General features: G+C 46.2%; 1 protein-coding gene across 1 annotated transcript; it reads left to right on the forward strand.

The window, feature by feature from the left end:
- The first annotated feature begins 605 nt into the window (after window positions 1-605).
- On the forward strand, window positions 606-24,117 carry LOC309571825 (uncharacterized protein). Its single transcript, XM_082279677.1, has 19 exons — window positions 606-612; window positions 2,242-2,341; window positions 2,870-2,984; window positions 4,276-4,450; window positions 5,112-5,223; window positions 6,221-6,327; window positions 7,132-7,258; window positions 7,802-7,922; window positions 8,184-8,269; window positions 9,308-9,435; window positions 10,619-10,678; window positions 14,373-14,439; window positions 15,592-15,686; window positions 16,986-17,114; window positions 18,550-18,664; window positions 19,439-19,576; window positions 20,243-20,409; window positions 20,850-20,938; window positions 23,909-24,117. Exons 2-19 carry the CDS (start codon window positions 2,248-2,250, stop codon window positions 24,102-24,104), a joined length of 2,121 nt encoding a protein of 706 aa, XP_082135803.1. The 5' UTR covers window positions 606-612; window positions 2,242-2,247; the 3' UTR covers window positions 24,105-24,117.
- The last annotated feature ends 1,640 nt before the right edge of the window (window positions 24,118-25,757 follow it).

A 25,757-nucleotide genomic window follows, 5' to 3' on the forward strand; every position in this document is an offset into this window, starting at 1 on the left:
ATGGGCTGTCTTTATAGGAGAAGACTAAAACAGTTTTTTGCTGTGAACACCACTTGTGTTCTTGATGTAGCCAGGTGACTGCATGGGAGAAAATTGTGGCCACAACTGTCTTTAGACCTACAGCTTTCCTCGCTGGAGAGGCCAAGAGCTGGGTAGAACTCTCACCCTGAGAAGAAAGAGCTTTAACAGCTGCATTTGGCAGAGTTGCGGGGGAGGCATGAATGTGATTCCTCTGCTTTTTAGGAATAAGCACAAAGGGGCTCAGTCTGCAAAGGCATTGTTTTAGTGAGCAAGGAATTCACTGATTCAAAAAAAATCTAATAGGAAAGGAATCTGAAAAATGAGAAAAGTCTTTTAAAGAGCAAGGGGGAAATCTGGCTCTGCGTGAACAAAAATAATCACAGAAGCTTTCGTGGCCCTGCTGTGAAATGGCCCCCTGCACCCTGGGCAGGGAGCAGTTGTGGAGCTCAGCTGTGCCTGTGGTTAATAATAAATAGACTCTCTTGGCCAGGAGTTCTGGCCAGCGCACCCCCTCCTCCACCTCCTCCCAGGGCTGCCCAGGCACCGCTCCAGTACCCACCCAGCCTCCCTCCATGAGACGGACACCCAGAGGTAAGGGACACCAGGCCATTGCTCCATGAGGTTGGATATGCCGGAGGGGTCACAGGGGAGGTGGGAGGAGAGCAGCTCTGTGCTTGAGCTGCCTAAAACTTGCACTATGAATCTGCAAAATTTAGTTACAAAGCAAAAAGTTGTATGGGTCTTGCTGCGAAACTTGCCAAGATTCAAAAATCTTTGAGCCAGCTCAGGCTGAATGTTGGCCGAGCTTCCCGTGAATATCAGCTCAGCCCTGTTGGGTTTCAGGTGGTGAGCAGCTGGTTTTTATCCACTGGCCAGCACAGCCTGGGCACTCCTGGCTGTTGTGCTTCAGAGTTTGAGGGGTTGTTAAAATTCAGAGCACAACTCGAGCAGCTCAGCAGATCCCTGGCTGGCTTAATGAATTTATTCCAAAGCTGACTTTGCCCCAGAGAGCGAGGGGTGTGTAGGCACACACAGAGCAATACCAGAACATTTTCATGAACCCATGAACAGCTCAAGCTGCTGAGCTTAGCACAAAAAGGATGTGGAAAGTGGAAAATCTTAGTGTTTCAGTCAGGTGTGTGTCGTGTCTAGTTGATCCAGTCCCACATTTCTTAAATAACACAGCCCAAGCTGTCCTGTATAGTTGAAGTCTTTAGATTTGGGCAAATAACTCTCCCCGGGTATGAGAATTTTCTGTATAGCTGTAGTGCCACACACTGTACTGAGAGCAGAGCCATATTCTGCTCACTGTAACATGACCCAGTACTGTATTTTAATTAATTTGCTATCTGAATTATCAATAGGTACAGAGGACTGAGGAAGGCAATCCGTTCCTCCTAATGAAGGGGTGAGGAACAGGGAGACTGGAAGGATATGGCCAAAAGCCCAGGGAAAGTATGTGAAGCAGCCAGGCATTGAGTGAAACTGCCCCGAGGCTCAGACCAGAGCACTCTCTTAACATTTACAGCTCTCTCCCCCTCTTTCTCTGTTTGGGAATGAATTTAATTAGAGTGAAAAGGAGTTGCTAAGAGACCAGAGGAGTTCTGGAGTTTGTTGCTGGGGCTGAATTGCCGCTCTGCTTCCAAGGCACTGCGCTAAGAAGGATGATGTAACCTGAGCCTGCATAAAGCACTCCCGGTCTAGGGAAAGCTGCTCTCTCTCCTCCTTGCAGTTCCAGTCTGGTTTGTCAGTTCTCAGCTCCTTTTTGAGCTGCTTATTTTCTCCTAGACACCGGCAAAAACCAGGTTCATATCCCTATAGCACTATTCTGCCTTGTAGATTCCTCCTTGTGACCTTTCGCATTGGAGGTGGCAGTGGCTGGGCCTGAAATCTATCATGAGCAGGTCACTTTGGAATTTAAAAGGTTTTCTACTTCAGAATTCTCCCTAGTTTGTTACTCCTCATCCTTTTCTCTGCTCCATGATTTCAGCCCAGCATTGACAATGGGCCGGTTGACCCGTTCCAACTCCATTTCTGTAGCTTAACATTTTGTTTTGACACCCTGGTTCATACTGGAAACACCAGGAAATTCCAGACAATCTCCTGGGCAAGGGCTATCTACCTTCCAAGGTCAAAGCAAGAGCTGATATGTTTAGCTTCTCAGGGTCACATCATTGGTAAATTGCATCTTTCCTTTTCACCTGGCGTCTGTTATCTCAGGACCATATGCACAAGATGATTAGGAAGACGACCTACAGCTTGGGAAGACACGTGTCCTCCATGGCACGTGGGACCACCCAGGTGAGAAGACTTCTGCATGGTGAGTAGTGCATTCTGAAACAGTTCCTGGGTGGAAAGCGTTTTCCTCATCTGAATTCAGCAGAGACCTTGCTGGTAGTGTTCTTGGAGCACAGCAAAGAGCCACAATAGCCTTGGTGTACGACAGTCTTAAAATATATTGAGTTACTATGGTATCCTTGGTGCTTCCACTCTTTTAAAACATGTTCCCATCTTTAGGCATGATTGCAGGACTCATTTGTTCACAGTAATGTTCAAGTAATGTTACTGGAGCCAGTAACAATACAACTGCAAAGATGGTGGCAGAGGATCCTTCAGTGATGGTGGTGAGGATTGTAATTCATGTTAACAGTAGACATATTTTGCACACATTTCACTTATATAAAACACAGCTTTAGTCTTCCTAAAGTTATTTGTAAATTCACCCCAAAGGACAGCTGAAGAAAGGGATAAATTTGTTGTGATGACGACAGTTTGCTTTTTATAAAACAGCTCCGTAGTTACTGCAAATACCCACACAAATAACTCACTCTTCTGTGTTTATCCCCAGGTGCTTATGTCAGGATTCATCCCTCTGTACAGCAAGCTCTGGTGGAGGGGAGACCGGTTGTAGCCTTGGAAAGCACCATCATTACACATGGCATGGCCTATCCTCTGAATCTGAGGTGGTGGATTTTGATGTTCCTCATTCAGTGAAGTTGTAAGAATGAAGCACATAACTTACTGGATTGATATCACTATTCTCAGTCAAGCCAAAGCTGTTGCAAGAACAAATGGAAATGTCAGGTCGTTAGGCAAGCAGATGATGAGCTCAAGTGTAAAACAATTGTATTTGGACTTTTAAGGAGGAATATGGCCAAGCCTAGTTATCTCCTTATCCAACACCTTAAATTTCCTTCTTCCTTTAAAATGGAGCAGCAGATAATGTCACCACTTGCTCTAAAAGAGAGCTATCAGCCTTTTCAGCTGCATGGTTTGTACAGACACTGAAAACGCTCTGCAGTTTCCTTTCCTGTCTCTTTTGTAATGCAAAGAGGATTGAAACACAAAAGTGAAATCTGTTCCTTAACCCACTCAGAGCAGCTACTGTGAGAGCTCCTGGTCCCTTCTCACTGTCTTCTGTACCCTGAATGGACCCCCCACACCTCTTCTCTTTATTTATCAATTTTCAGTAGACTCATGTTTCATTGTGTTACAGTTCCAGAAATTGTTGCACTCTCGCCTCCATCCTTGCTTCCAGAAAGCACAGAAAGGTTTTGATATTGATTTTCCATCTTGCTTTTTACCTGGCCATTATTCTGCCTGACATTCAGTCTTAAAATGAAGCTCTAAAAACTCGGTTTTGGGGGAGAGGTAGTTTCAGTAGTTAAAGATTGCCTAGCATATGTCCAGATAGCTCAGAAGGGGAGAAGAAGAAGCTCCTCTTAAAAAAGATAGTGTATGAATGATCAAGTACAAAATCTGTTAAACTTAGAAAGACTTGGCCTGCAGCCTTGGAGTACCCTAAGGCAGCAGCTTTTTGGCACCGTTATTACTCTATATCTGACTGTATTATGAAAAATATATCCTGGTCGTTTGAGCAGGACTTGAACTACCTGGGGTTTCTGTGAAGGTCTATGATGTCAGAGAACTAACAGGTAAAAGATACAGAAAAGTTCTATTTTGAGAAGTTCTCTCTTTTCAGTAGTCTATTGTACAACCAGATTTGCTAGTAAACCAAATGATTTTTCTCAAAAATGAAGCGCAGAGCTCAGACATTGCCATCCTTGAAAATGGGAGCTCTTCACTTCTGCAAGTTCAAGTGCAAAGACTTCTGCCATGAGGCAGACACAAGAGGAATAGGATGTAGCTGAAATCACAAGAACTGTGAATGATGGCCATCAAACATGACAGTTTTCTCACCCAGTTGTTTGCATCCCTAATTTTGTGATTGTTGTCTTGTTTATCTTATTTTAGCATGGCCAGAGAGGTGGAAGAAATTGTAAGAACAAATGGAGCAGTGCCAGCCACTATAGGTATTTTAAGGGGCCAAATCCATGTGGGACTCACAGACGAGGAGCTCGAGTTCTTGGCAAGCAGTAAAAACGCAGTTAAAGTGTCTCGCAGAGATTTTCCTTTTGTCCTCAGCCAGGTATGGTGTGCAGACTTTCTAGGGTGGTCTTTCCTAGTGAAGTATAGTGGTCTATTGCTTTTCTAGTGACAGTATAGGGCTCTGCAGCTTCAAGCCAGCTGGCTTTTAAACTTCTCAGAAACACCATGGAAAGTGGTATCTTATTGGTAAGCGCAAAAGTGCTCCTAACTAGAGTCAAAATACAGAAGAATGAGGGAATAACATACCTGAAATAGGGCTCCTGAAAAGTCGTTCTGGATGTGCTGGCAAGCCATGGGCACTTGGCTAAGGATATTCTTACTGGCATGATAAGACATTTTCACATTGCATGTAAACTATGTGACACATAGGCCATCCCAAGCTTAACGGGACAGCTAAAGGTGCAACTAGCTGCCCGTGGAACACCCTGGAGAGCAAAGGCCTTTGCTGTCAGGGCAAGAATGGCTTACATAGCAGGGACAACAGGTGATTCACAGAATCACAGAATATTCTGAGTTGGAAGGGAGGCACAAGGATTACAGAGTCCAACTCCTAAGTGAATTCCTCTGCCTTTTTGCCTAAAAGAATATTTATGTTAGAATTTCACTGGTCAGCTGCTCACACTGCTGTGTGGCAGACCACAGCCATAGCTGCCTCTCCATGTCACCCTGCGTGCTGACTCTGACTGGTTATTCCCTGACAGGGTTTGTCTGGTGGCACTACCGTGTCTGGAACAATGATTGCGGCACACAAAGCAGGAATTCCCGTGTTTGTGACAGGTGGCATAGGAGGTGTCCATCGGGATGGGGAGAACAGTAAGAACATCAATACCTTCTACTTTTCTCTCTGTTGCTACAGTTTTCTTTAATTCCTTCTTTTTCCCAGTCTGTCCTACAGTAACTGTCTGTTCCGAAGAGTAAAGTTAAAATTCTTCTTGATCTATGACAACTGTGGTTGTTTTCTCCCTTATGTCACCTTTCCAGAAGCTTCAAAATATTCCTCTTGAGCCCTGGACTTGGCTCCTGCAGTTAAGGGGGTAGAAGTTTCTCTTTATCCTTTGCTTACATGGGGTTATATTGATACTGTTTTCTGGTGCAACAGGAGCTGACTGCACCTCTCCCTCTTTGTAATGGCTGGATAACCTGATACTGGCTGCCAAGCACAGTGTTGTTATCAGCTCTCTCAGCTGAGGAGGAGAAGAGCCTTGCCACAAAAGAGTGTGCTCTGTGTTAGAGGTGTGTGCTCCTCTCTGGAAAATGGCCCAGTCTTGGCTGTGTATTTGTGGCTTTTAAGTGCTTTCTCTCTTCTCAGCCATATATATTTCCAGCACAGCACAAGGGCAGTGCCCTGTCATATGCCATCCCTTTCAGCTGTGATGTAAATTCCAGAACAGGAACTTTCCTGAGGTCAACTCCTGTGGTACTTTCTTTTTTTGCAAGCATTATCAGTTCCAAACTCAAAATCTACTTCAATGATATTCCATCTCCTTGAACTTCATCCTTGCCATACAACACCTTTTTCTTTCTTTTCTACCAAATTTTTGCATGCTCTTTATCAATGTGATCAAAGAGCCAAGAGATGGAGTACAAGGCTGCACTTCTGCCCTTAGCCATGTGACTTCTTTTTGTCAATACCTCTTTCAATCTCAACACCTAAAGGCACAATCTAAACCTTTAATATTTGCTTGTGGATCTAAGCAGTTATAAAGTCAGGCTGTGACATCCCAGGCATATATGGCTTTTTGGGAGGTCAGATCTCTTCAGCTTGGAGCACACCACAATCACCAACACAATGCTGCTTGTCCCTTGACAGCTCTGGATGTGAGTGCTGACTTGACAGAGCTAGGACGAACTCCAGTTGCTGTTATATCTGCAGGAGCCAAGTCTATCCTTGATATTGGCAGGACACTGGAATATCTGGTAGGTAGCATGGGCTGTGGTGCCCGAAAGCAGATAATGTTGTTCTTTGTGCACAGAGTGCCCAGTGGCATTGGGATGGGTCCTAAGCCAAAGATTTTCAGAAATTGCTATTGAGAGGATGGGAAGTTCTGTAGTCCTGGGACTGTACAAGCCCTTGGCTGCTCCCTAGCATGAATCTAACTATGCCCAAGGGGCTGTTACAGCAGCTGCTCCAGCTGAGGTCAAAGGTAGTGCTAGCCATGTCCTTTTACTTTGGCATGAGATTTGCTTTTCTGGGATGATGCTCCCAGAAACTGATGGATCAGGGAAACTAGATCCATCAAACACTACAATAAAATCAGAATTAAAAAGGGAATCCAGATGATTTTCAGTAGTCACCTTTTAAGGTTTGGCATGTTGGAAACCAGCACAGCCAGCAATTCATGTGACAGCCAACATTGGTATTTCTCAATCTCAAGCAGAACTCTTTTATATTCCTGTCAGTTCATGACATATCTTCAGATCCCAGGGTGTTATCTTGGACTCAGGATGGTGCCAATGACAGCTGCATGGCTTTGGATCAGCTCCGAGCACACACAAAGGATGTGCATGCCTCCCCTGCCTCAGTGAGCCAGATCTGATCTAGCCACTTACCATGTCTGGCTCTTGGTGAGAGAATAGAATAGAATAGGATGTATAAAAATAACCAAGACCTGTTCCAAAGAAAGGCAGTTTCTTTCTGGGTAGAAGTAAAAAGTCCCATTCTTTAACTGGCTCCCCTTTCCCTCCACTGATCACCTGCTTGTTTCACCTCCACTGCTGCAGGAGACTCAGGGTGTTTGCGTGGCTGCCTTTGGAGAATCAAGAGAGTTCCCAGCCTTCTTCTCACGCCAGAGTGGCTTCCAAGCACCATATCAGGTCCGGGATGAAGAGGAGGCAGCTAAACTCATTGGTGTGTTTCACATGGCAAAGGCCCATGTAAGGTCTTGGAAAAGAAGGACACAAGAATCACCCTGGATGAGGCACTTCCTTTAAGTCTGCAGAAAAATTTGCCCTGAAAAATATTCCATCCCACCTCCCCCATTCCTGCATCAAAAGTGCTTTGAAAATACAGTAGCAGAGAGGTCCAGCCTTTACAGCAAGTAAAACTGCAAGCCAGCTGCAGCCAGCTTGGCATGTTCATTCATGTTTTATTCACCCTAGTGAAGTGGAAGCAACACATAATATGTTGACAAAAACAGCTTCTGGGCCTTTGAAGGGGAATCAGTTTAAAAAAGAAAAAAAACCCTTTGCTCCATTTAGTGTACAGCCATACTCAAAATAGGCAGATGAGAATTGGTTGGTAGCTGGAGAATATCCTAATCTTGGGTCAGCTAAGAACTGGAGCTTGAGCTCTGAGGCTTCCTACACCCTGTGCCCATTCTCCTCTGTCCTTGTCCTTCAGCACCTGACTTCTCCAAGGAGTGTCACTAACAGTATTCCCATCCTCTCCCAGACAGTGCTCTGGGGCTGGGCCTGAGCAGCGGGGTGCTGATAGCAGTGCCCTGTCCCCAGGAGCGAGCTGCCGAGGGCCAGGCCATCGAGGAGGCCATCCAGCAAGCTCTCAGCCAAGCCAGGTGAGAAGCAACCTAAGCCTTTCCTTTGCTCAGCCCATGGTCTTGGGGAAGTAAACAAATTCAGGGACGCTGCTGCAGCAGCCGTAGCACGGCCTAACCTTGGCCATGGGTGAGCCCATGACTGTAGCTTTATCTAACCCAAAGCTTGTTTACAGGACTTGTTATGGTAGGTGGTTATGAAGATAAAGTATCTGCTGGCAATGGTGCTTCTCCTCTGATGCCATTTCAGCTCATCTGTGGGCATTTTTTTTATATTTGAAGGTCCAAAGGAATCACAGGCAAAGAAGTGACCCCCTTTTTGTTACAGAAGCTCACACAATTAACTGATGGGAAATCACTGGACTCCAGTATCCTTTTACTAAGTGGGGGGGAAAAGAAAGTACTCCAGTATATTTCCTATCTCTTCTGATAATGCCTGGTAGGAAACACTGTCACTTTATTGACAATCTAGCAAGGAGCAAACACTTCAGGTCTGCAAACAGATGAGACCTGCATCCTGATTTTTCAGGAACATCTTTACTGTCTTCATCCCCTTTTCCATTAAAAATTGGAGGGCAGCACAGATGGCAGGTGTTCCAGAGCCCAAAGAAATCCCTCACATCTGACCCAGAACTTGCCTGCTCTGTGATGGAATCTCTGGATACTGTTGTCTGTGCTGGGGTTGCACACTGGGAGGTCCCTGGGCTTCCCAGAGCGCTGTGCTGCACATCACACTGCCTTATCCAGCATTCCGTGTGGGCACAGAGAAAGAGAAGCTTGGAGGGAAAACACCCCTGGGTGAGGAGGAATGCTATTGCACAGCCAAGAGAAAGCAGATGTACTGGCTGGGAGAGCCAGATTCACATCCAGGTTCTGCTGCCAGCCCTCTAAGAGACCTGACCAATCAGGGCAGAATGGTAAAGGCATTTTTGGATATAAGAGCTATATGCAGCCACAAAGTAGGGCTTCCAAAGCCTCTGATACTCTGCTCCCAGTGCAATTGCTAGAAAAGAATTGCTTATAGTGAGTTGGCAAAATCTCAGTAGGTATCTCTTTCTGGAAAAGCTGACCAAGATCCTCTAAGGTTTTTAGGCTCTCTGCGGTAATTTACACACTTCTCTTTTCTCCGTGAAGCCTTTGCTTCTATTCCCCACCTGTCAAAGCCAGGTTTCCTCTCTGTGGACACTGGGGGAAGAAGGTGAACAACAACAACAGAAAAATCAGAGTTTTCATGCAGCACTGTAACCCACTATACTTGTCCCCAAAGGGTTATGGTATGGGGGAATCAAACCTATCAAGTCTCAGCATGTATTTCCTGCTTTCTCCCTCTAAACAGTTCCTACATAAGCTTCTAACAGGTCAGACTCACTGGTATTTTTAATTTTCCTCAAAGAAATGCCAAACAGACCTTGCACTGATCCAGAACAATGCCAGAGTGGGCAGCTGCATTGCAGCGGCCCTGAGCAAACTACAGAAAGCCAGAAGGAAGGGAAACCTGCCTCGACGAGGAGAGAACATGACCCCACCCCAACCAGTGAGTCCTCTGCTGGTCTCCATATGAGGCCTCTCTGCTGACAGCACAAGATAAATTTATATCTGTTCCCAAAAGTAAAAGGTGACTCAGCCAGGGACTAATCATTCTCCTTCACACTCTCAGACACTCTCCCTTTAGTTTCCCTTTTTATTCTTCAAAAATAAGTGTCTTCTCTCCCTCTGCCTATCCACATTTACAAAGAGTAAACATTGACAATGGCCTAATCTCATTAAGTCTTAGGCCATCAAGGCCGTTAAAACTTTAATCACTTTTTCACCTTTTACTGTGCCCTTATGTACAGCTTCAGCTCTTTTGCTCTTAGTGCCAGGGAATTTGTGACTACAGGAGTAGACCTGGAAGAAGGTGGGGAGAGATATTTTGAGCTGCTGAGCCATAAATGTTTATAAATACCTCTTTTTGTTGGCCTCCTGCTCATGATTGACAAAAATCACAAGAGTTACAGCACATCCTGAACAAGATCTACTATAGCCCTAATACTCTGTTCACTCTCTTGGATTTTTTGCATGCCATGTAATTTACAGGAAATCTATTCTGGTGGTCTTTAGAGACATGAAAGATTTTCTGAAACCCGTTTGCAATAGGATTTGTCAACATAAAAGAGGGCAGTGACTCCAGAAGCAATAACCCAGCATTTGATGAGAAAAAAACCAGCTGTATGTCCCCAAAGAATCTGGAAACTTCCTGTTTGTGGAGCTGAACTGCTTATTCTGGCTTTGTAGGACAATAAAAGAAGTGATCTGTAAAGTGTCACTGGGTATGGCAGTTTCTCCTGGGAGCTTGCAAGAAAGGGCTGCATTTTTCTGCCCACTTTTTCCCATTTTCTTTTCTTTTACACACCAGTGCTTGAATGTTTCTGAGGCCTGGTATATCACACAGAGAAACCATCAGCATCCCTGTGTGTCCGCTGTAACATCCCACCTGCCACGCTGGGGCTGGCTGTCAGCAGGCATAGTTCAGAAAGCAACAAATACAAGAGATTTTGATTCTTTCTGGTTGGGATTGCACACACCTGTGTCTAGCTATTCAAAATAAGCACTGGCCCTTACACAGGGAGAGAGCTTTCAAGAGGGTGGGAAAAGTGACTAGGCAAAGCAAAGAAGACTTGGAAACTTTTTCCTGAAGTCCTTCCAACCACTTTTTACCTTTTTCTTCCCTCTTAAAGGTGGTGATTGGAGGTATCAACGTTGATTTTATAGCCAAGGCACAGAACCCTGACATCCTGGTACTGTATCTGCGGTAGTTTTGTTAGCACCAATGTATTTCCAGCTACTTTTATGGGATTGCCAAGCCAAAGGGGTTGGGGGAAAGGTGTTATCCATGTATGATATCCACATGTGTGTATGCACACATTTGGGAGGTGTAATGCTGCATGTTTGGGGTTGGTTAGGTGGATAATGGAGCGATATATCCTGACCTACTCTGTCCCCATGATGAAAATCACCATCCCTGACACTCAAGAGAGGGACAAAACAATGTGTCATCCATACCATCTCCCCATAGGGAGGAAACCCTCAGGCAAAAGCCAGCTCTGGCTGTCTGAGGCTGTCTTAGCTATGGAAAGCAGGATGAACAGGAGCAAGACTCTGTGCAGAGTACGCATGAAGGATTTGAGTCTCACACACGCACAGACATTGCCCCCCCCCCCCCCCCGCCTTAAAAAAGAAAAAAAAAAGCTTTAAAAAAATAGAACATTTTGAATGTTACCAGAACCCCCTTCCTCTCAGTTTGGATTGAACAAGAAGCAAACAAGAAGCTAAAGTGGACCAAACCTGGGACTCCCCCATGCAAATGACAGCTATTTGCATGGCCTGTACGATTTTTGTCGAGCTGTATGAAGTACTGCAGACTTAGGTGGTGAAGCTTACTCAAAAACTGTTTGGTGTCTCAAATCACTCTGTGATGATAGCCAAGGCAGGAAGCTTCTGCCATCAGATGGGGCAGCCTGTGAAGTCCTCTCACTCAGAGAGGGAAAATGTGCAGGGGAAACTGTCTGTAAGGAATTTGGCTATTTAATGATACAGGGGCCAAACAGTGTTATAATGGTCAAGGGTAAAACATGCTGTGGCACTGGTTATGAAGGCTTGGAAAAGCAAAGGTTCAACTGCTTCAGCTGTGTTGTAACCAACACCATACACAGCCCACACTCAGCCATCAGGACAAGGAGCTGAGCTGTGTCCAAGGAAGGATAGGCACTCCTTGGCATGTCAGACACGAGTGCAGATCCCTGGACCACTGACAGCATGGTGAGGGCGCCAAGGACCAGTGTAGTTCCTGCTGGGAACAGCTGACAAGAGAAAAAGGAGGCTTTTAATGTTGCACAGGGAAAAAGCCCCTCTCAACATCATTGTTTTAGCTTTTTAAAGACAGATTTTTTTTTTTCAAAGAGCTCAGCACCCAGCAGATCCCACCTTTATGCCTGCTGGATTTGTTGCAGAGCACTGGGTACCACTCACATCTCATGCTGTCTCAGCAGGAAAGCAGCAGTATTCTGACCTGGTTGTAATTCCCACATGGCTTTCAAGGCTACCCAGAAGCTAAATGCTTAATATGTAACTATCTGACCTGCTGAGAAGGATGAACAATTTTGCTGAGAGAAAGTTGCTGGAAAAAGCATTATGGTTATAATTTTCTCAAGATACCCAGAAACTGAGCAGAGTCTCCTTTTAACATTAAGAATTCAAATCTCTTAGGACATGGAAGAAAGTTCCAGAGACTTTCTCAATTCTCTGAAACTTTGCCAGAAAGCATCAGCCCAGCCTCACTTCAGATCACTTTTAGCAAGACCATTTTCACCTAAATGCTTTAATCTGAGCCAACCCCACCCAAACCCAAGAAGAGGTATTTGAATACCACTCAGACTTGAAGTTACAGCTGAGTTGGTAAGGTGTGATGAGAGCTCCTAATTTCTTTTTCTTTAAAAGCCAGCTGCTGGTTTCTCTCTCACTGTACCCACCTGCTACTTTAAAGAGAGATTTAGCATCTTCATTTCTTTTAGGCCCTTTGGGGTTGTACAACGGCAGAGGTCACCCACAGCAGGATCCCTGAGCAGGAGGCTGCTACATCTGTTCTTAGGGCAAGGCTTGGCATAAACCCCCCCCCAGAAACTCTGCCTCTGGGGTGTAGGGGGAACTAAAAGAGAGGATCACCATGCCAGGCAGCAAAAGGAGCTGATGAGTATTTTCACCATTCCTGCAGGCATGGGTTTTAAAACACAGATAGTGGAATTACATAAACCGCAGCTTGTGCTTATTGCTGATGGCAGCTAGCACCCTCTTTTAAGACTGAAATAGTGGCCAGTGTTCAAAGCCATGTTGTTTGACTTGCCTAAAAAAGCACCCTGCTTTGTATTTTGGGGTGCTGGGGTTTGGGGTTTTTTTTCCCCTTGGCTGCCTGTATTACAGAGTGAGCTTCAGAATTAAAATAGCCAAGCTCACTTTGCTTTTGAAATCTGCAACTCTCAACAGGCTACAGATGCAGATGGAAATATCCTCATTCCCAACAGTACCAGTGGCAATTCCCAGGGAGCACAAGCAAATGCAAGGGAGGGGCATTTGTGTTAATGAGGAGTAACAAGCAGTGCCAAGATGGATAAAGGCCATAGGTTGCTTATATACAGGCAGTTCTGCTCAGGCCCAAACAGGTTGGAGAACTGCCAGACAGAAAAGCAAAGGTATCAAAAATTAGCACCAAGTCTTACAAACTACAGAACTGGGGAGAGTCAGAGCTAATAAAAAGAGCCTGGAAGTCAGAGGAGGGAAATAAAAGATCATATTTAGATGGGAGAGCAGCCTCTCACAGGGCTGGATGCAGGGAAAGGCATCTGTGCAAAGGACAGATGTGCAGCTTCACACAGGGGAAGAAGAATCCTAGGGGAGCTTCAGTATGAATTTTGAGAATGCCCAAGCACAGTGATGGGTTGGGGGCAGGACATGTCTTACAGTGAGATGGCAATACATTTCCTTGGTTAGAACAGATAGTGGTGTTAACAAGTAAGAAAAATGTGTATGTGCAGGGGTGTTCTTGTGCACCTGGGCTGGTGTAGGGCAGAGGGACTGGGCCAGGAGCTTCTGCATACAGGCATTAGGACTGCCAGTGGCAAGCTGTCTTCAGACATGGAAAACGTTCTTCAGGATTTTGTGAAACAAGAGCTCTAAAACCATTTGATAGTCAGATGAAGCCCAAATTGATCTGAGCACTTACTGATGTAATTGTTCCGGCAGCAGAATTAGAATGAGATGGGTGAACGATTGCCTGCGTTCTGACAATTTATCTGTGACAAAGAGGCAGATGGACAGAGGAGTGGAAGGCAGAGGCAAGAGAAAAGAATTTGATAGCCACACATGTGGAAAAGAAGGGTATTTTTAATGAGAGAGATGTTTGGGAAGCAATGGGTGAGTGAAAAAGTCTTCAGTCTCTGAAACAGGTCCTTCCATGAATAAAGTACAGAGGCAGTACAGCAAAGATAACAAATCTCATTTTACATTCAAAGAGGGAAATAAATAAATAAATAACTCCCACAAACTGCTTAAGGTGGGAGCTGAGTGGCCTGGAAGGCAGAGCCCCAGCAACTTTGGAGTCCCAGGTTGTTGTGAGCAGGTAAATTCAGAGGGCTGCTCGCATTGACGGAAACATTCAGTAGCCATTCTAGGCGGTCTTAGCAAATGAGACCAAACTAGGAATTCATGGGGTGGTCAAGTGGGTCTCCCCTCCTTGAAAGCAGGCCTTTGTCATGGAGATTTAAGTCAGTAGATGGCTCTAGAAGTTTGTATTGCCCTCAATCTGTGAGCTGGATGCCCTCTGCTCCCTCTGATTGCTGCTCTATATTTCAGCAATATCAACTTCACATGATCATGGAAACATAGCAACTATGCCAAACAGCCCTCCCAGTTTTGCCAATTAACAGTTTTTTCTTCCAGGGTGGTGGGCAAACAAATGCTGGAAGAGTGAGACGAACCTTTGGCGGTGTTGGAAGGAACTTGGCAGGTGCCTGGTGCTTGGGTTTGCCTGCGGGTGCATGCCAGCTGTGATTTGTCCTTTGGTATTCCTTCAACAGCAGGAGATGGTGAATGTTGACAAGATTTGGGACACATTAGGCAATATACCAGTGGGCAGACTGCCTGGAAAAGGCAGGGCCCATTCCAAGAAATAAGAGGGGAGGGAGTGAAGATTGGGAAAAGGAGGGTCCACAAATCTGAAGTTAACTAGCACATAGTGCGGTAACCCCGAATCAAAGGGAAATAAGCATCAGCATCTCCAATGACTACTGAGCAGCCTCAGACTCATTAATGCCAGGATATAGTCACTATAGAAGCATGCTTAGAGCCAGAAGTTGAAAGGAATAATCACAGTTCCAAAATGATAAACCACATACTATGGACAAAAGGAAGTGGGGTATGGGCATTACTGCAGAAGAGAAAAGGGTACATTCCTTGGCAATGGGAGAGGATCACACAGTACCTGGGGCTCCACCACAAGCAGCAGCAGACCAATATTCTTGTACTGAAGTTAACAGGGACAGATTACAGAAAGATTTTAGGATTATTCCATCTTTTAGACCTTTCCCAATCTCCTAACACAAATCTACTGTCACTTCAGATCACTAATGAAGAACCTTGAGTGGGGAAAAAAAAAAATCAAAATACCCATGCCACCTACAGAGGTACAATTTGTGGTAACTTGACAGGAGAGGAGGAAGGGTTTCCCATTAATGCATTCAGATTCAGTGGTTCTGGTAAGATACCATGGTGGGAACAGCAGTGTGGAGGGCCAGCACCAGAAAGTGCTGTGCTCAGTAGCAGTGTGGGAAAACCCACATGCCTGTAATGGTAAAGGAGATGATGCCAGAAAAGAGCAGAATTGTCTTCCCCCTCTTTTCCTCCCCTCCCAGATGTTCCAAATAATCCTAAATTTCAGGGTGCTGGTTCAGCTCTCTGTAGGATACCTCACTCAGCTCCAAACAGTCATTTGCAGCAGCTACAGCTCAATTTCATCTTGAACATCCTTCTAGGCAAGGACTGATGAGAATTAAGTTTTTCAGGAGAGGGCTTTCCTAGAGACACCCATGCTGCACAGGCTGTCACTGTGTTCACAGTACTCTGGTGGATTTAATAGCTTTTGTTTCCATTTGCTTTTTAGACTGTTTAAGCCGTCTTGGACAAGCTCCTCTCCTTTTATCAGCTGTGGGGAAGGATGAGCATTTAGACTCTGTCCTGCACTACTGCCACCACATGGTACGTTGCACAGAGGTGACACCTCAGAAACATGGGAGAGATTACATTACACAGAGGGAAAATTCTTCCCAACCCTGGCAGACGTCAGAGCCACCTTCCATCAGGCTAAGAGTAGGAATGATTCCATGCTTCTTTAGCTACAGACAATTAGAAGGCAAGGAAGCACCTCCAAAGCACAGGCTAGATTTATGTTGCAGTCTGAATTCAGCTCCAGGAAGTGGTGCTTGGAGGAGATAGACGTAAATCAGGAGCAACCATGAGCAGTTCTAGTGAATGCTAAACATAGCGAGAAATGTGTAAACCTTGAACCTGAGGACACGTTAAGCATTGCCAAAATTAACCTGGTTTGGTAAAAGCCCAAGAGAGAGAAAATGTGAGACTGGAATTGCAGGTTGGACACCTCCCCAGCTCAGAGGAACAGGATCCTCTGCAGAGCTGCATCCACCTCTTACCTGTGCCCCAGGGGAATACTTGGCTTCAGCAGCAGCTTGTCCACAGGTCAGGGAGCTGGGAGCAGCAGGAGCTCCCCAGGACAGCAATGCAGAATATCACCACCCCAGCAGGGAGCAAAAACAGCCAGGAGGGCAGCTCTAACCTAGGGCATCAGGCAGCTCCATGGAGAAAAGGCAGGACTGAAGGCAAGGCAGGGTGTGAGTGCAGCCCCCAGGTGAGGCTGGTCAAGGTCATTGACTCTTACCAGTGCCCTCGTGACCCTGAGATCCAAACAGAGCCCATGGGGCCTTAGTTCTGGCTGCCTGAGTGACTTGGCAAATGAAGCAATGAGAATATGGACCCCATTTTGGGTTATAAAGGCTTCACCATGGCTGGTCTACAATCTCTTCTCTGCACAGCACAGTTTGTGCTGTCCAAGTGAGCAATCCCCCAAGGGAAGGTGGACTTGCTCGCCAGCCACCAAGCAATCCTTGCCTGTAACAAAACACATTCCCACCATTTCCCTAAAACCTCCAGCTTCTCTGTCAGCTCCTGAGCTAGATACATTTCTCCATCCACGTGACATACCACTCTTCTGCTACAGGAGACACAACCTGTGAAACTGCACAGCAGAGACCAGCCACTCATTTACTAAAGGATTGCTTTAACCTGCAGCATTTGTTGCATTGCAAACATTAACAAATAGCCATGTGCCAGCATTGTCTAGACTGAGATACCTCTGACATGCTGCTTGTCCCAAGGGAGAGCAGTGAGCTGGGCTGGAGACCAGGTGGGCACAGGAAGAGTGAGCCGGGTGTGGCAGGGAAGAGCAACATGCTCGGTGTGTAACTGTCCTCCCTGTTTCAGGACATGAGAGGCGTCCTTCAGCTGGAGGGGAAGAGCACAGCCTCTTACTGTGCTGTGATCACCAGTGCTGGGGAGCTCAGCGTCGGCTTGGGAGACATGGACATCCACCACCAGATAACAGAGCAATATGTGTGCACTTCCTTGGATTTGTGAGCTTTTCTTACAAGAGAGAGTGTGGGCCTGTGACAAAGGGCCATGGGTGAAGTTTGTACCAGGAGGGAGTGGCTGTGCAGAGGAACATGGGATGGGCTGACATTAACCCCAGACACTGGCCGCTGCCATAGCAGCGTAAAAAGCTACCAGAGCCCTCTGTTGCTGCTGACCCAGATGGAGTTTCTATCTATTTCTGGTTTATAAATATCTCCATTACCATCATCCATGATATGTAGGCCAGAATCCTCTTCATTAACTTGTCCAAGCTAACTTATAATTTTGCACCTTAAAGCCAGCAATAAATCCGGTCCACATACAGGAATTATATTTCACCCCTTAGGGAAAAGCAGAAAAAAAGGTGGACAGAACACTGGTTAAAGCAAGTCTTCCTGTTCCATCCCCTCCCCACCATCCCTGTTGTTTCTACATGCTGAGCTGTATCAACAGAAACTGTTGCTCAGCACATCCAAACATTCAAAAACATCAGGGAAGCATAATGGCAGCAGTGATTAAGGAGTAATTCAGTGAAAGCCCCATCACTGCACCCTCCTTTCCTACTCAACCTTTTATCGACAGAACAAAAGCCTGCGCTTCATGACTGACAGCAACATGGAAGTTAAGTGCAACTTACCAGTGGCATCTCCGTGAGGTGGAGCCTTCCTAGAGAAAAATATGGTCATTGCTCCCACTTCCATCCCCACCCTGCCTCCCCCAAGCCTTGGCACAGAAAACCATTACCTGAGGGATTAGTTCTCCTGAGCTCTACAAAGCAGCTGTGACCAGTGGAAATTCTGAACCAGTCTTGTGCTGCAAAGTGCATTTTGGCAGCCCCTCTTTCCACCAGGGCTGGCAGAGACATGGGGGGATGCTGCTGGAATGCCCATAGCACTGGCCTGGCATCCCAGCAAATGGCTGTGCAGCCTCAGAGAGCCAAAGGAGAGGACAGCAGCTCCCTACTCCACTGCTCCACTGTACCCCATCCCTATGGGATTCAGTGGGGCCCAGGTATAAAACACTCTGCTGAACAACCTCTCTGCATCCAGACCACATGCACAGTGAGCAAAGGTGTAGTCAAGCCAGGCATGGCCCAGGGAATCCTACAGTGGCATTAAACAGCAGCATTCCACTTCCCTGTAGTGGTCTAGTGAGGACCAGCAATTATCTTTCTCTGCTGGAGTGGCCCTGCCAACTGAGTCCAGCTCTTAATGGCCAGGAGCAGGGGAAGGAGAAGGGGAGGAGATGGGGCAAATGGAAAAATCCTTTTTCCTTAGGGAATCACTCTTTCAGGTTCATGCCTGCACCTAAAGGCTGGAATACAAATCAAAATCCTACATTGAGTCTGACTAGCAATGATTTTGTCCCTCTGCAATGACTCAAGCTGTCTCTCCTCTGTGTCCTGGATTTTAACTAGGTGTCCCAGTTCAAGGAGAACCTGTGTCAGGCCCCGCTCATTTGCATTGATGGAAATGTGCCTCTTTCCACTATTCAGTACGTCTGCCAGCTAGCTAGAGAGCACCAGCTAGCAGGTAAGGAGAACTTGCCCCCACAGCACGTGTGCCAAGACAGCCCAGGCACACCCCTGCTGCTTGCTGGAGACATCCATTACTGTCTGACATGCCGGGTTATTCAGCACCTCTTTCTGTTCTCTGCTACTCTGCTTCAAATGGATAAAACACTTCTGATTTCCCTTGAGTTTTCCTGTTTCTGCAGCTGAACCACATTTCCTGAAGCATAGTTGGTAAAGCCCTTGAGCACTGCCATAAGGCCAGGGAATGCTGCTCTCTGAGCCTTTTAATCTCAAGGCAAGTGGCAATTTGAGCACTTCTGCCAGTTTGATAGAAGCAATATAGTTTGCTTCTCAGAAAAAGTGCTAAAGCATCTTTTGAGAAGAATTCTCTTCCATTCCCATAAAATAAATGCCTCCCTCCACTGGTATGCTGGGGACCTTTCCTAAACCTTTGGAGTTACATTTTCCTTTTTAAAATCAAGTCCCAAAGAAGGACACAGTGATCTAAAAACCTGGCAGAGGCTCCAACACCAGCTAATTGGAGTAATAAAAGTGGAGTCTGATTATATCATCCAGGGCCAGAAGCAGCTGTCTCATTGCTGAGCACTGAGAAGGAAACCTTGGGAGACCTTGTCCCAAGTTTGGGGGAAATAATATTTAAGTTTCTAATAGTTTAAATGTGTAACTCCAGTTGTGCCAATTATTCTAAGTGTTCTACGCTGCATCCTGCTCTGACGCAGAGATGAACCACTAATTAATTAATTAACTAACCAATTGCATTGTTCTTTTGAAGTGTGCTATGAGCCAACAGATGAGAACAAGGCCTCCAAGCCATTCCTCTCGGACAGCTGGAAAGCACTCACATACATTTCCCCCAACCTGCAAGAGCTGAGAGCAATAAATCAGACCCTTGGGAACCCTCTGCCTGCAGGTATTGAATACTCAGAAGGGTCAGTCAGACTTTTAGATAACCTAGATCCTGGAGAAGAGCATTTTCTGCTTCAGTCCATAATACAAGCAAATTGGTTTATAACACAGTGGGGATTCCTAAGTGCTCATGGTGTCTTGCCCCTTACAGCCATCTCTGCATGGGCTGTATGGACTGATGACCTATCAGAGACCACAACAGGCCTGGGAGAGCTCCTTGCCCAAAACCAGAGATCCCATTTGCCTCACTTCATCACCTAAACAGGAGCAGTATCTGGTTTGTCAAAGTGTCCCTGAAACATGATGTTTGGAGGGCACCTGTCCCAGCAGTACCACCCTGTGCAGAAATGAAACACCCCACCAAATGCAGGTGGAAATCCAACAGCATTAAGACAAGGAAGCCATTCTTCAAGACAGAATTTTGATCTCTACAGACATATGCTTAGTCCCTTGAGAGCTGGGTTCCTCAGCATAGAAGTACAGCGTGGAAGTCTAACTCTGGAGAATTCCATGTTTCCAATAATATAAAGAAAAAAAATTTTACCAACCACATTTCAGAAGTGCCTATAAATAGTAGTAGAAGTGCTCATAAATAGGCCGTCAGCCCACAGAAAGGCTGGTTTTGGACCTTTACCATTATAGCACATTTTCCCTTCCCCTCTCTCTCAAGAGCTGCCATCCAGGTTGGAGGATGTTGTCCAGACTGCAGTGGCCCTGGCCTGCCCTTTGCTGGCCCACCTGCACTGTGTGGTGGTGACCCTCGGTGCTCACGGTGTCCTCCTGTGTGGCAAGAGCCTGGGAGGGAGCATCTCGCTTTATCCAGGAGCTCAAGAACAGGTAAGGGCATGGAAAAGTAACTCTGAGCTCTCAATTGCTTCTTTCTTGGACCATATGGCACTGTTACTATTTCTGGTGGCATGGCAGCAATCCTGGGAAACATAGCATCACTGCTGGAAAATGTATGTGTTTGGGGGGGTGGAATACACAGCTCTGAAAGAAAATCAAGTTGTCTGTCCATATACTGCTGGCTCCTAGCAGCAGTGTTTAGAGTCAGCTAGAATTAAATGTGCTTATGTGAATATTCATGAGTGCGAGCTTCATTTGCAGGAAGCTTCATTTAAATGACCGAAGTGTGAAAAAAGATTATTGCCCTTTTTTCAGCCTTTTCTTTTTTTTTTTTTTTTTTTTTTTTGTCATCCATGCAGATCTGGCACCAGGCGCATCAGGCCTTATCAGCTTGGGCAATTCTCACTAACTTCCCTTCCCTCCCCCCACAGACTGCTGCTGCCAGGCTCTGTGCTGCCCACTACCCCACCATCCCCATCAGCAGGGAGGAGATAGTCAACGTCTCAGGAGCTGGTGACAGGTATCGCTCACTGCTTTGTCCTCTCCAGCTGCATGTGAAAGGGCCATGATCGGATTCCTTTGAAATTCCCCTGTAAAAGTAACGACACCCTGCTGCTTGAGGAAGAGACGCTAAGGATGTGAGAACAGGGCTGGTTACAGTGATTCCTTGCAAAGCTTGCTAAAAATGTCCCCCGAAGCATCTTGGAAGCCAGGCTTGCCATTATTAGTTTTGCTTTTCTTCAAGATCCAAGCCTTTCCTGGCAATCTAAGAATTCTGAATTACTCCGGGCTGAGCTGCTAAAAGCAAAGTAAACCACCTTACATCAAAGCTGTCTTACTAACTAACTGCCTTACTTCCACACTTCTCCAATGGAAGTGGAACTGCCACTCAAGAGCTAAAACGGCCCTGTAAAAGCATTTCATCAGGTTCTGCATTTGCCTCTGGCAATTTTGAAGCTCTTGCTTCAAAAGAGTCTGCTGTATAATTCGCCTGGCTGTTCACACAATGCCATACACAGAAGTGGGAAATGACAGCTATTATTCCTACCCCCAGTGATCAATTCTCAGTCTGTCAGAGTAATATTTTATTATGCTCCTTGTTAACTTGACAAACTGTATGTAGCAGTCAGGTTGTTTTTTTCTTCTTTCTTCATAGGTGCAGTAATTGATTCTGTCCTTTCATTGCCTTGGGCTAGGCCAGTAGTCTGTATGGGACAGATATTTCCTTTTTCCTTTCTACTCTTACCTACCAATAACTCAACATAGCAACTCTTCTTTTTTCTCTTATCAGTGGGCAGAATGAAAAGGTTTTTGTGTTTGGGTTTTTTTTCTTAACATAGAGAATCCTCAATATTTTACTTAAAATCAATCAATAACTTCTTGCCAAGATGATTAGCCTGCTTAACACCAGGACATGCTGCTTGTGTCCCAGATCACCTCTGAGATGAGCTGACTGCAGCTGCAAGCTGGTCTTCTCCAAAGAAGACCAAAGGGTTGTTTGGAGCAATAGGTGTAATAACAGCAGAGGAACTGGGGCTGGAGGAGCCTCGTGGGGTCAGCCTGTCCTAAGGAAAGCTCAGCTTTGCTCACTACCTCTGGCAGGTGTCCCCAGCCAGCCCGTTCAGGGACACAGCCTCCCCTCTGCACCATCTGCTCAGAACACAAGCACTCCTTACTGCAGGACGAGTTTTTTTCTAGAGGCTAATGTAAACTAAATGTCTTTCTTAGGGGTTCCTTTCCCTTTATAAAGTTCAAGGGAAGACCATGGGTGAGATAAAATGTGCCACTGCCAACCACCTCCACCGAGTTATACTGGAGAACTTGGAAGCTTGTTTTTCCTTCCAAACCTGTATGAAAGCCAGGGGCCCATTGCTGCTGCCATTCCTGAAGTAACATTGGCCTGAAAATTCCTCTCCCCAGAGTCCCCAAGGCCATGTGGGGGAATTTTCATAGTCCCCTTGTTCATCCAGGGTTTTTCTTACTAATAAACCCAACTGCTCCCCTGAACTCCACGAATCCCTGTTCTACAGCGTAAGAGTGCCAAAACAGGCTGGAAATGCCAGGACACTGCATTGCCATACAAGCCATCTTCACAACATATAAACTGGTAACGTGTCCCAAGCCCAGCCTGGTGGCACTTCCAAAGGACTATTTTAGAAACACAGGATGGTTTGGGTTGGAAGGGACCTTTAGTGGTCATCTCATTTGAACCCTTCTGCAATGAGCAGGGACACCTTCAACTAGATCAGGTTGCTCAGAGCCCCTTCCAACCAGGGATGGGGCATCCATCACCTCTCTGGGCAACCTGTTCATGTTTCGCTGTTCTCATAGTAAAGAATTTCCTCCTAATATCTAAAATGTAACACTTGCCCAGCTTAGTCCCCGTGAACCTTCATACTTTAGAAGCACTGGTCAGGGGACAATGCAATCCAGAAACAGTGACCCAGGGCACTTCATGCCTCCCTTCCAGCCTGTGGCTCTTCTACAGCTCCAGAGATCTGCCCATGAGCTGAGCATGTGCGCAGTGTCTGTTTGCTCCTTGCCCCCGGCTGCCGTGACAACCTAACACCACATGCCCACACATGGCATTGCTAGGGGATGCTCCCCCAAATATTTACTCTCAACTCCTGGAGCTGTTGAGAGATTGAACACTTTGTGAAAGTCATAATCTTCTGTGCCTTTGTTATGGATAAAAAGATGCTGAGGTAATCAGGTGGAGTACAAAGTAAGGGCTCCTTTTACCTTCCCCATAGATGTGCTTATTAATCCTCCCTGCCATCACATTTTCCTGTCCTTGCTTCTTCCTCTAAAATGTGATTGTCTTCTCCATTCTCTTTCCCTTCTCCTTTGTCCTCTCTTAGCTTCTGAACATTGTTACAGTAGTTGCTGTGAACAGAGTAGTTGCTCCCAATCTGTCCCAAACACTGCACTCACATCATTTTTACTGGGAAATCCCAAATGAAAAAAACATAGCAAATATTTCCCAAAAATATGGCTTTCCAATGTAATTTCAGCTTTGGATTTCTTTTTCCGGCTGTGCATGTTGTCCCTCTCACACAGATATGGAAACTTCATCTCTCACCCCATTCAATCCTTTGGGGAGAGGAGGCACCAACATAAGGAGGATATAACAAGACACCGAGAAGGAGCAGAGAAGTGACAAAATAACTAGAGAGCAAGGGAAAATCGGATTCTTCCCTTCTTAGGCTCCTTTCTTTTCTCCTACGTCACCTGGAAAACTGAGGAGAGTAGAAAATATAGTGCAAGAGGAAGTACCTCAACATCTCAGATGAGAAGCACAAAAAATGCAAATATAGATGTAGAAAAAGCAAACCCCATTCATTATAACCTCAGCCCTCCTGTGTGACATATTCTGCTGCTGTAAGTGCTAGTTGGAGTCCAAATGAAAGCCCTTACAGATGATCAGCCACATTCCTGGGTTCAAAGCTGTTCCTGCTATGTTCAAAACCACCTTTCTTTCTCTCCACAGCTTAATGGCAGGAATCCTAGCAGGGATGCTTGCTAAACACGACACAGGCACATGTGTCCGGATGGGTCTGCTGGCTGCCAGCTTGTCTCTCCGTTCCTATGAGCCCATTTCCCCAGAAATCAGCACTTCCAGTGTCAACCAGGAGCAGGTCAAGAGCAGGAGCTGGCCAGAGGTGAAGGTGTGGAAGATGGACTAAAACACTGTGGCTTTCTCATCTATCACCTCATTGCACTCACAGCATTCCTATTTCCAGGAACAGGACTGTGTTTTGAGCTTTGAGCTCAAAAGCTGGGCTCTGATCACAGGACTTTCTGTGTCAGTACTTTTTGGAAGGTGAAGTTTCTGTGGAGTGCATTTGGTGACAACTGATATTGCACTGCTCACACTTATATTTTGTCTTCTGTTGTGTCCTCTCCTTTTTAAATTTTTATTTTCTTTTTTATTTTTATTTGGCGGGTTACAACCAACCACAGCCTGGTTCTTCTGTGCACTGTCTATTGACAGTCTATCTCACCCACTCTAACAGAACACTCATCTGTTTTGGTCCTGAGTAAACCCTCAGGGAAGGAGGCCCCAACCCAGGGAACTTCTGTGGAATGAAAATCTGATTTCTGGTCCTTCAGACCTCCAGGCCTTCTAGATTTTCTATTGAGGGAATTTTCTCTTCCTCCACCTTGTATCACTGTTGTCCATTACCACAGTAGCTCCTCTGTCATCGACTCCGGGATCTTCAGGACCATGTCTCTTCAGCTGGGCCCAGCAGCAACATCTGCTCTTGCTGCTTTACCCTTTCCTATCCAAGAGGTCCCATGGATCACAACCTGTGGCAGGGTGCAGCTGGCAGGAACAGGACACTGTAGGATAACCTCATTGGACTTCCCAAGCCAGCCAGCAAACACCACGCCTTCTTGCTCTTAAGTCCAATGCCCCTGGAGAAAGTAGGCAAGACGAAGTAAAGAAGAGTGACCAGGGACCAGCTGGTGGCCTTTAAAAGATGACAGCCCCTTGTTCCACACACCTTCCTCTGAGATTGGGGCTTCCTTCCTTCTTTAGTCCAGAGGAGCAAGTCTGAAGTGGAAGAGAGCAGAAGGAGCAAGGACACCTCCTATGGAAGCAGTGAGGAAAAGTCACCTTCTCTCTCTAGGCATGTAATGTGCACAGGATGCAGCTGCAGGTGCCAACAGATCAGTGAACACTGAAACTCATTAAAACTGATTTCTAGTAGAGTTGGGTCTTGGCGCCAGCTGGTTCTTGAACCTGACTGATAGCAAACCTGAAGTACAGAGTCTCCCTCTGTTTCATCCAGAGACCACCCATCACTGAGGCCCCTTGGCTGAGGAGCAGATCCCTGGTCTCTGACATGGCACTGAAGTCAACCAAACCTTGAACAGGGCAGCTCTCACCACTGTCCTTGGGGGGTTCTGCTGTTTAACAAGTGAGCTCCCACTGCGATGGATGCAGGCATTACCTGGGTGCCTTTCCTCTACCCAAGACCACTTCCACCAGGTTCATAGCAACTCCTTCCCTCTGAGCCTGCCACCCTTCCATCAGATACACAAACATTTACCATCAGCTCTCCCTTTACCAAGACCTTGCTTGCAACTGTGGTTTAGCTGACAGATTCTGTGCTCAGATGCCACTCACCCATGTGTGTACCTGGCACTGAGCAGGGACAGGGTGGCTGTGGCAGAAATGTGCTGGGATGTTTGGGAACACAAGGGAGGGGGAATGGGGCCCACATAAGCACTTGGGTTTGCTCTCGAGCTGGGAGGTGGGACACAGCAGGGGCGGGGGAAAAGAGCTGTGCCCCCAAGGTATGTCCCTGCACTATAAAAATTACTTCAGCTGG

Source organism: Coloeus monedula (genome assembly GCF_965178545.1).
Source record: "Coloeus monedula genome assembly, chromosome: 4".
NCBI lineage: Eukaryota > Metazoa > Chordata > Aves > Passeriformes > Corvidae > Coloeus > Coloeus monedula.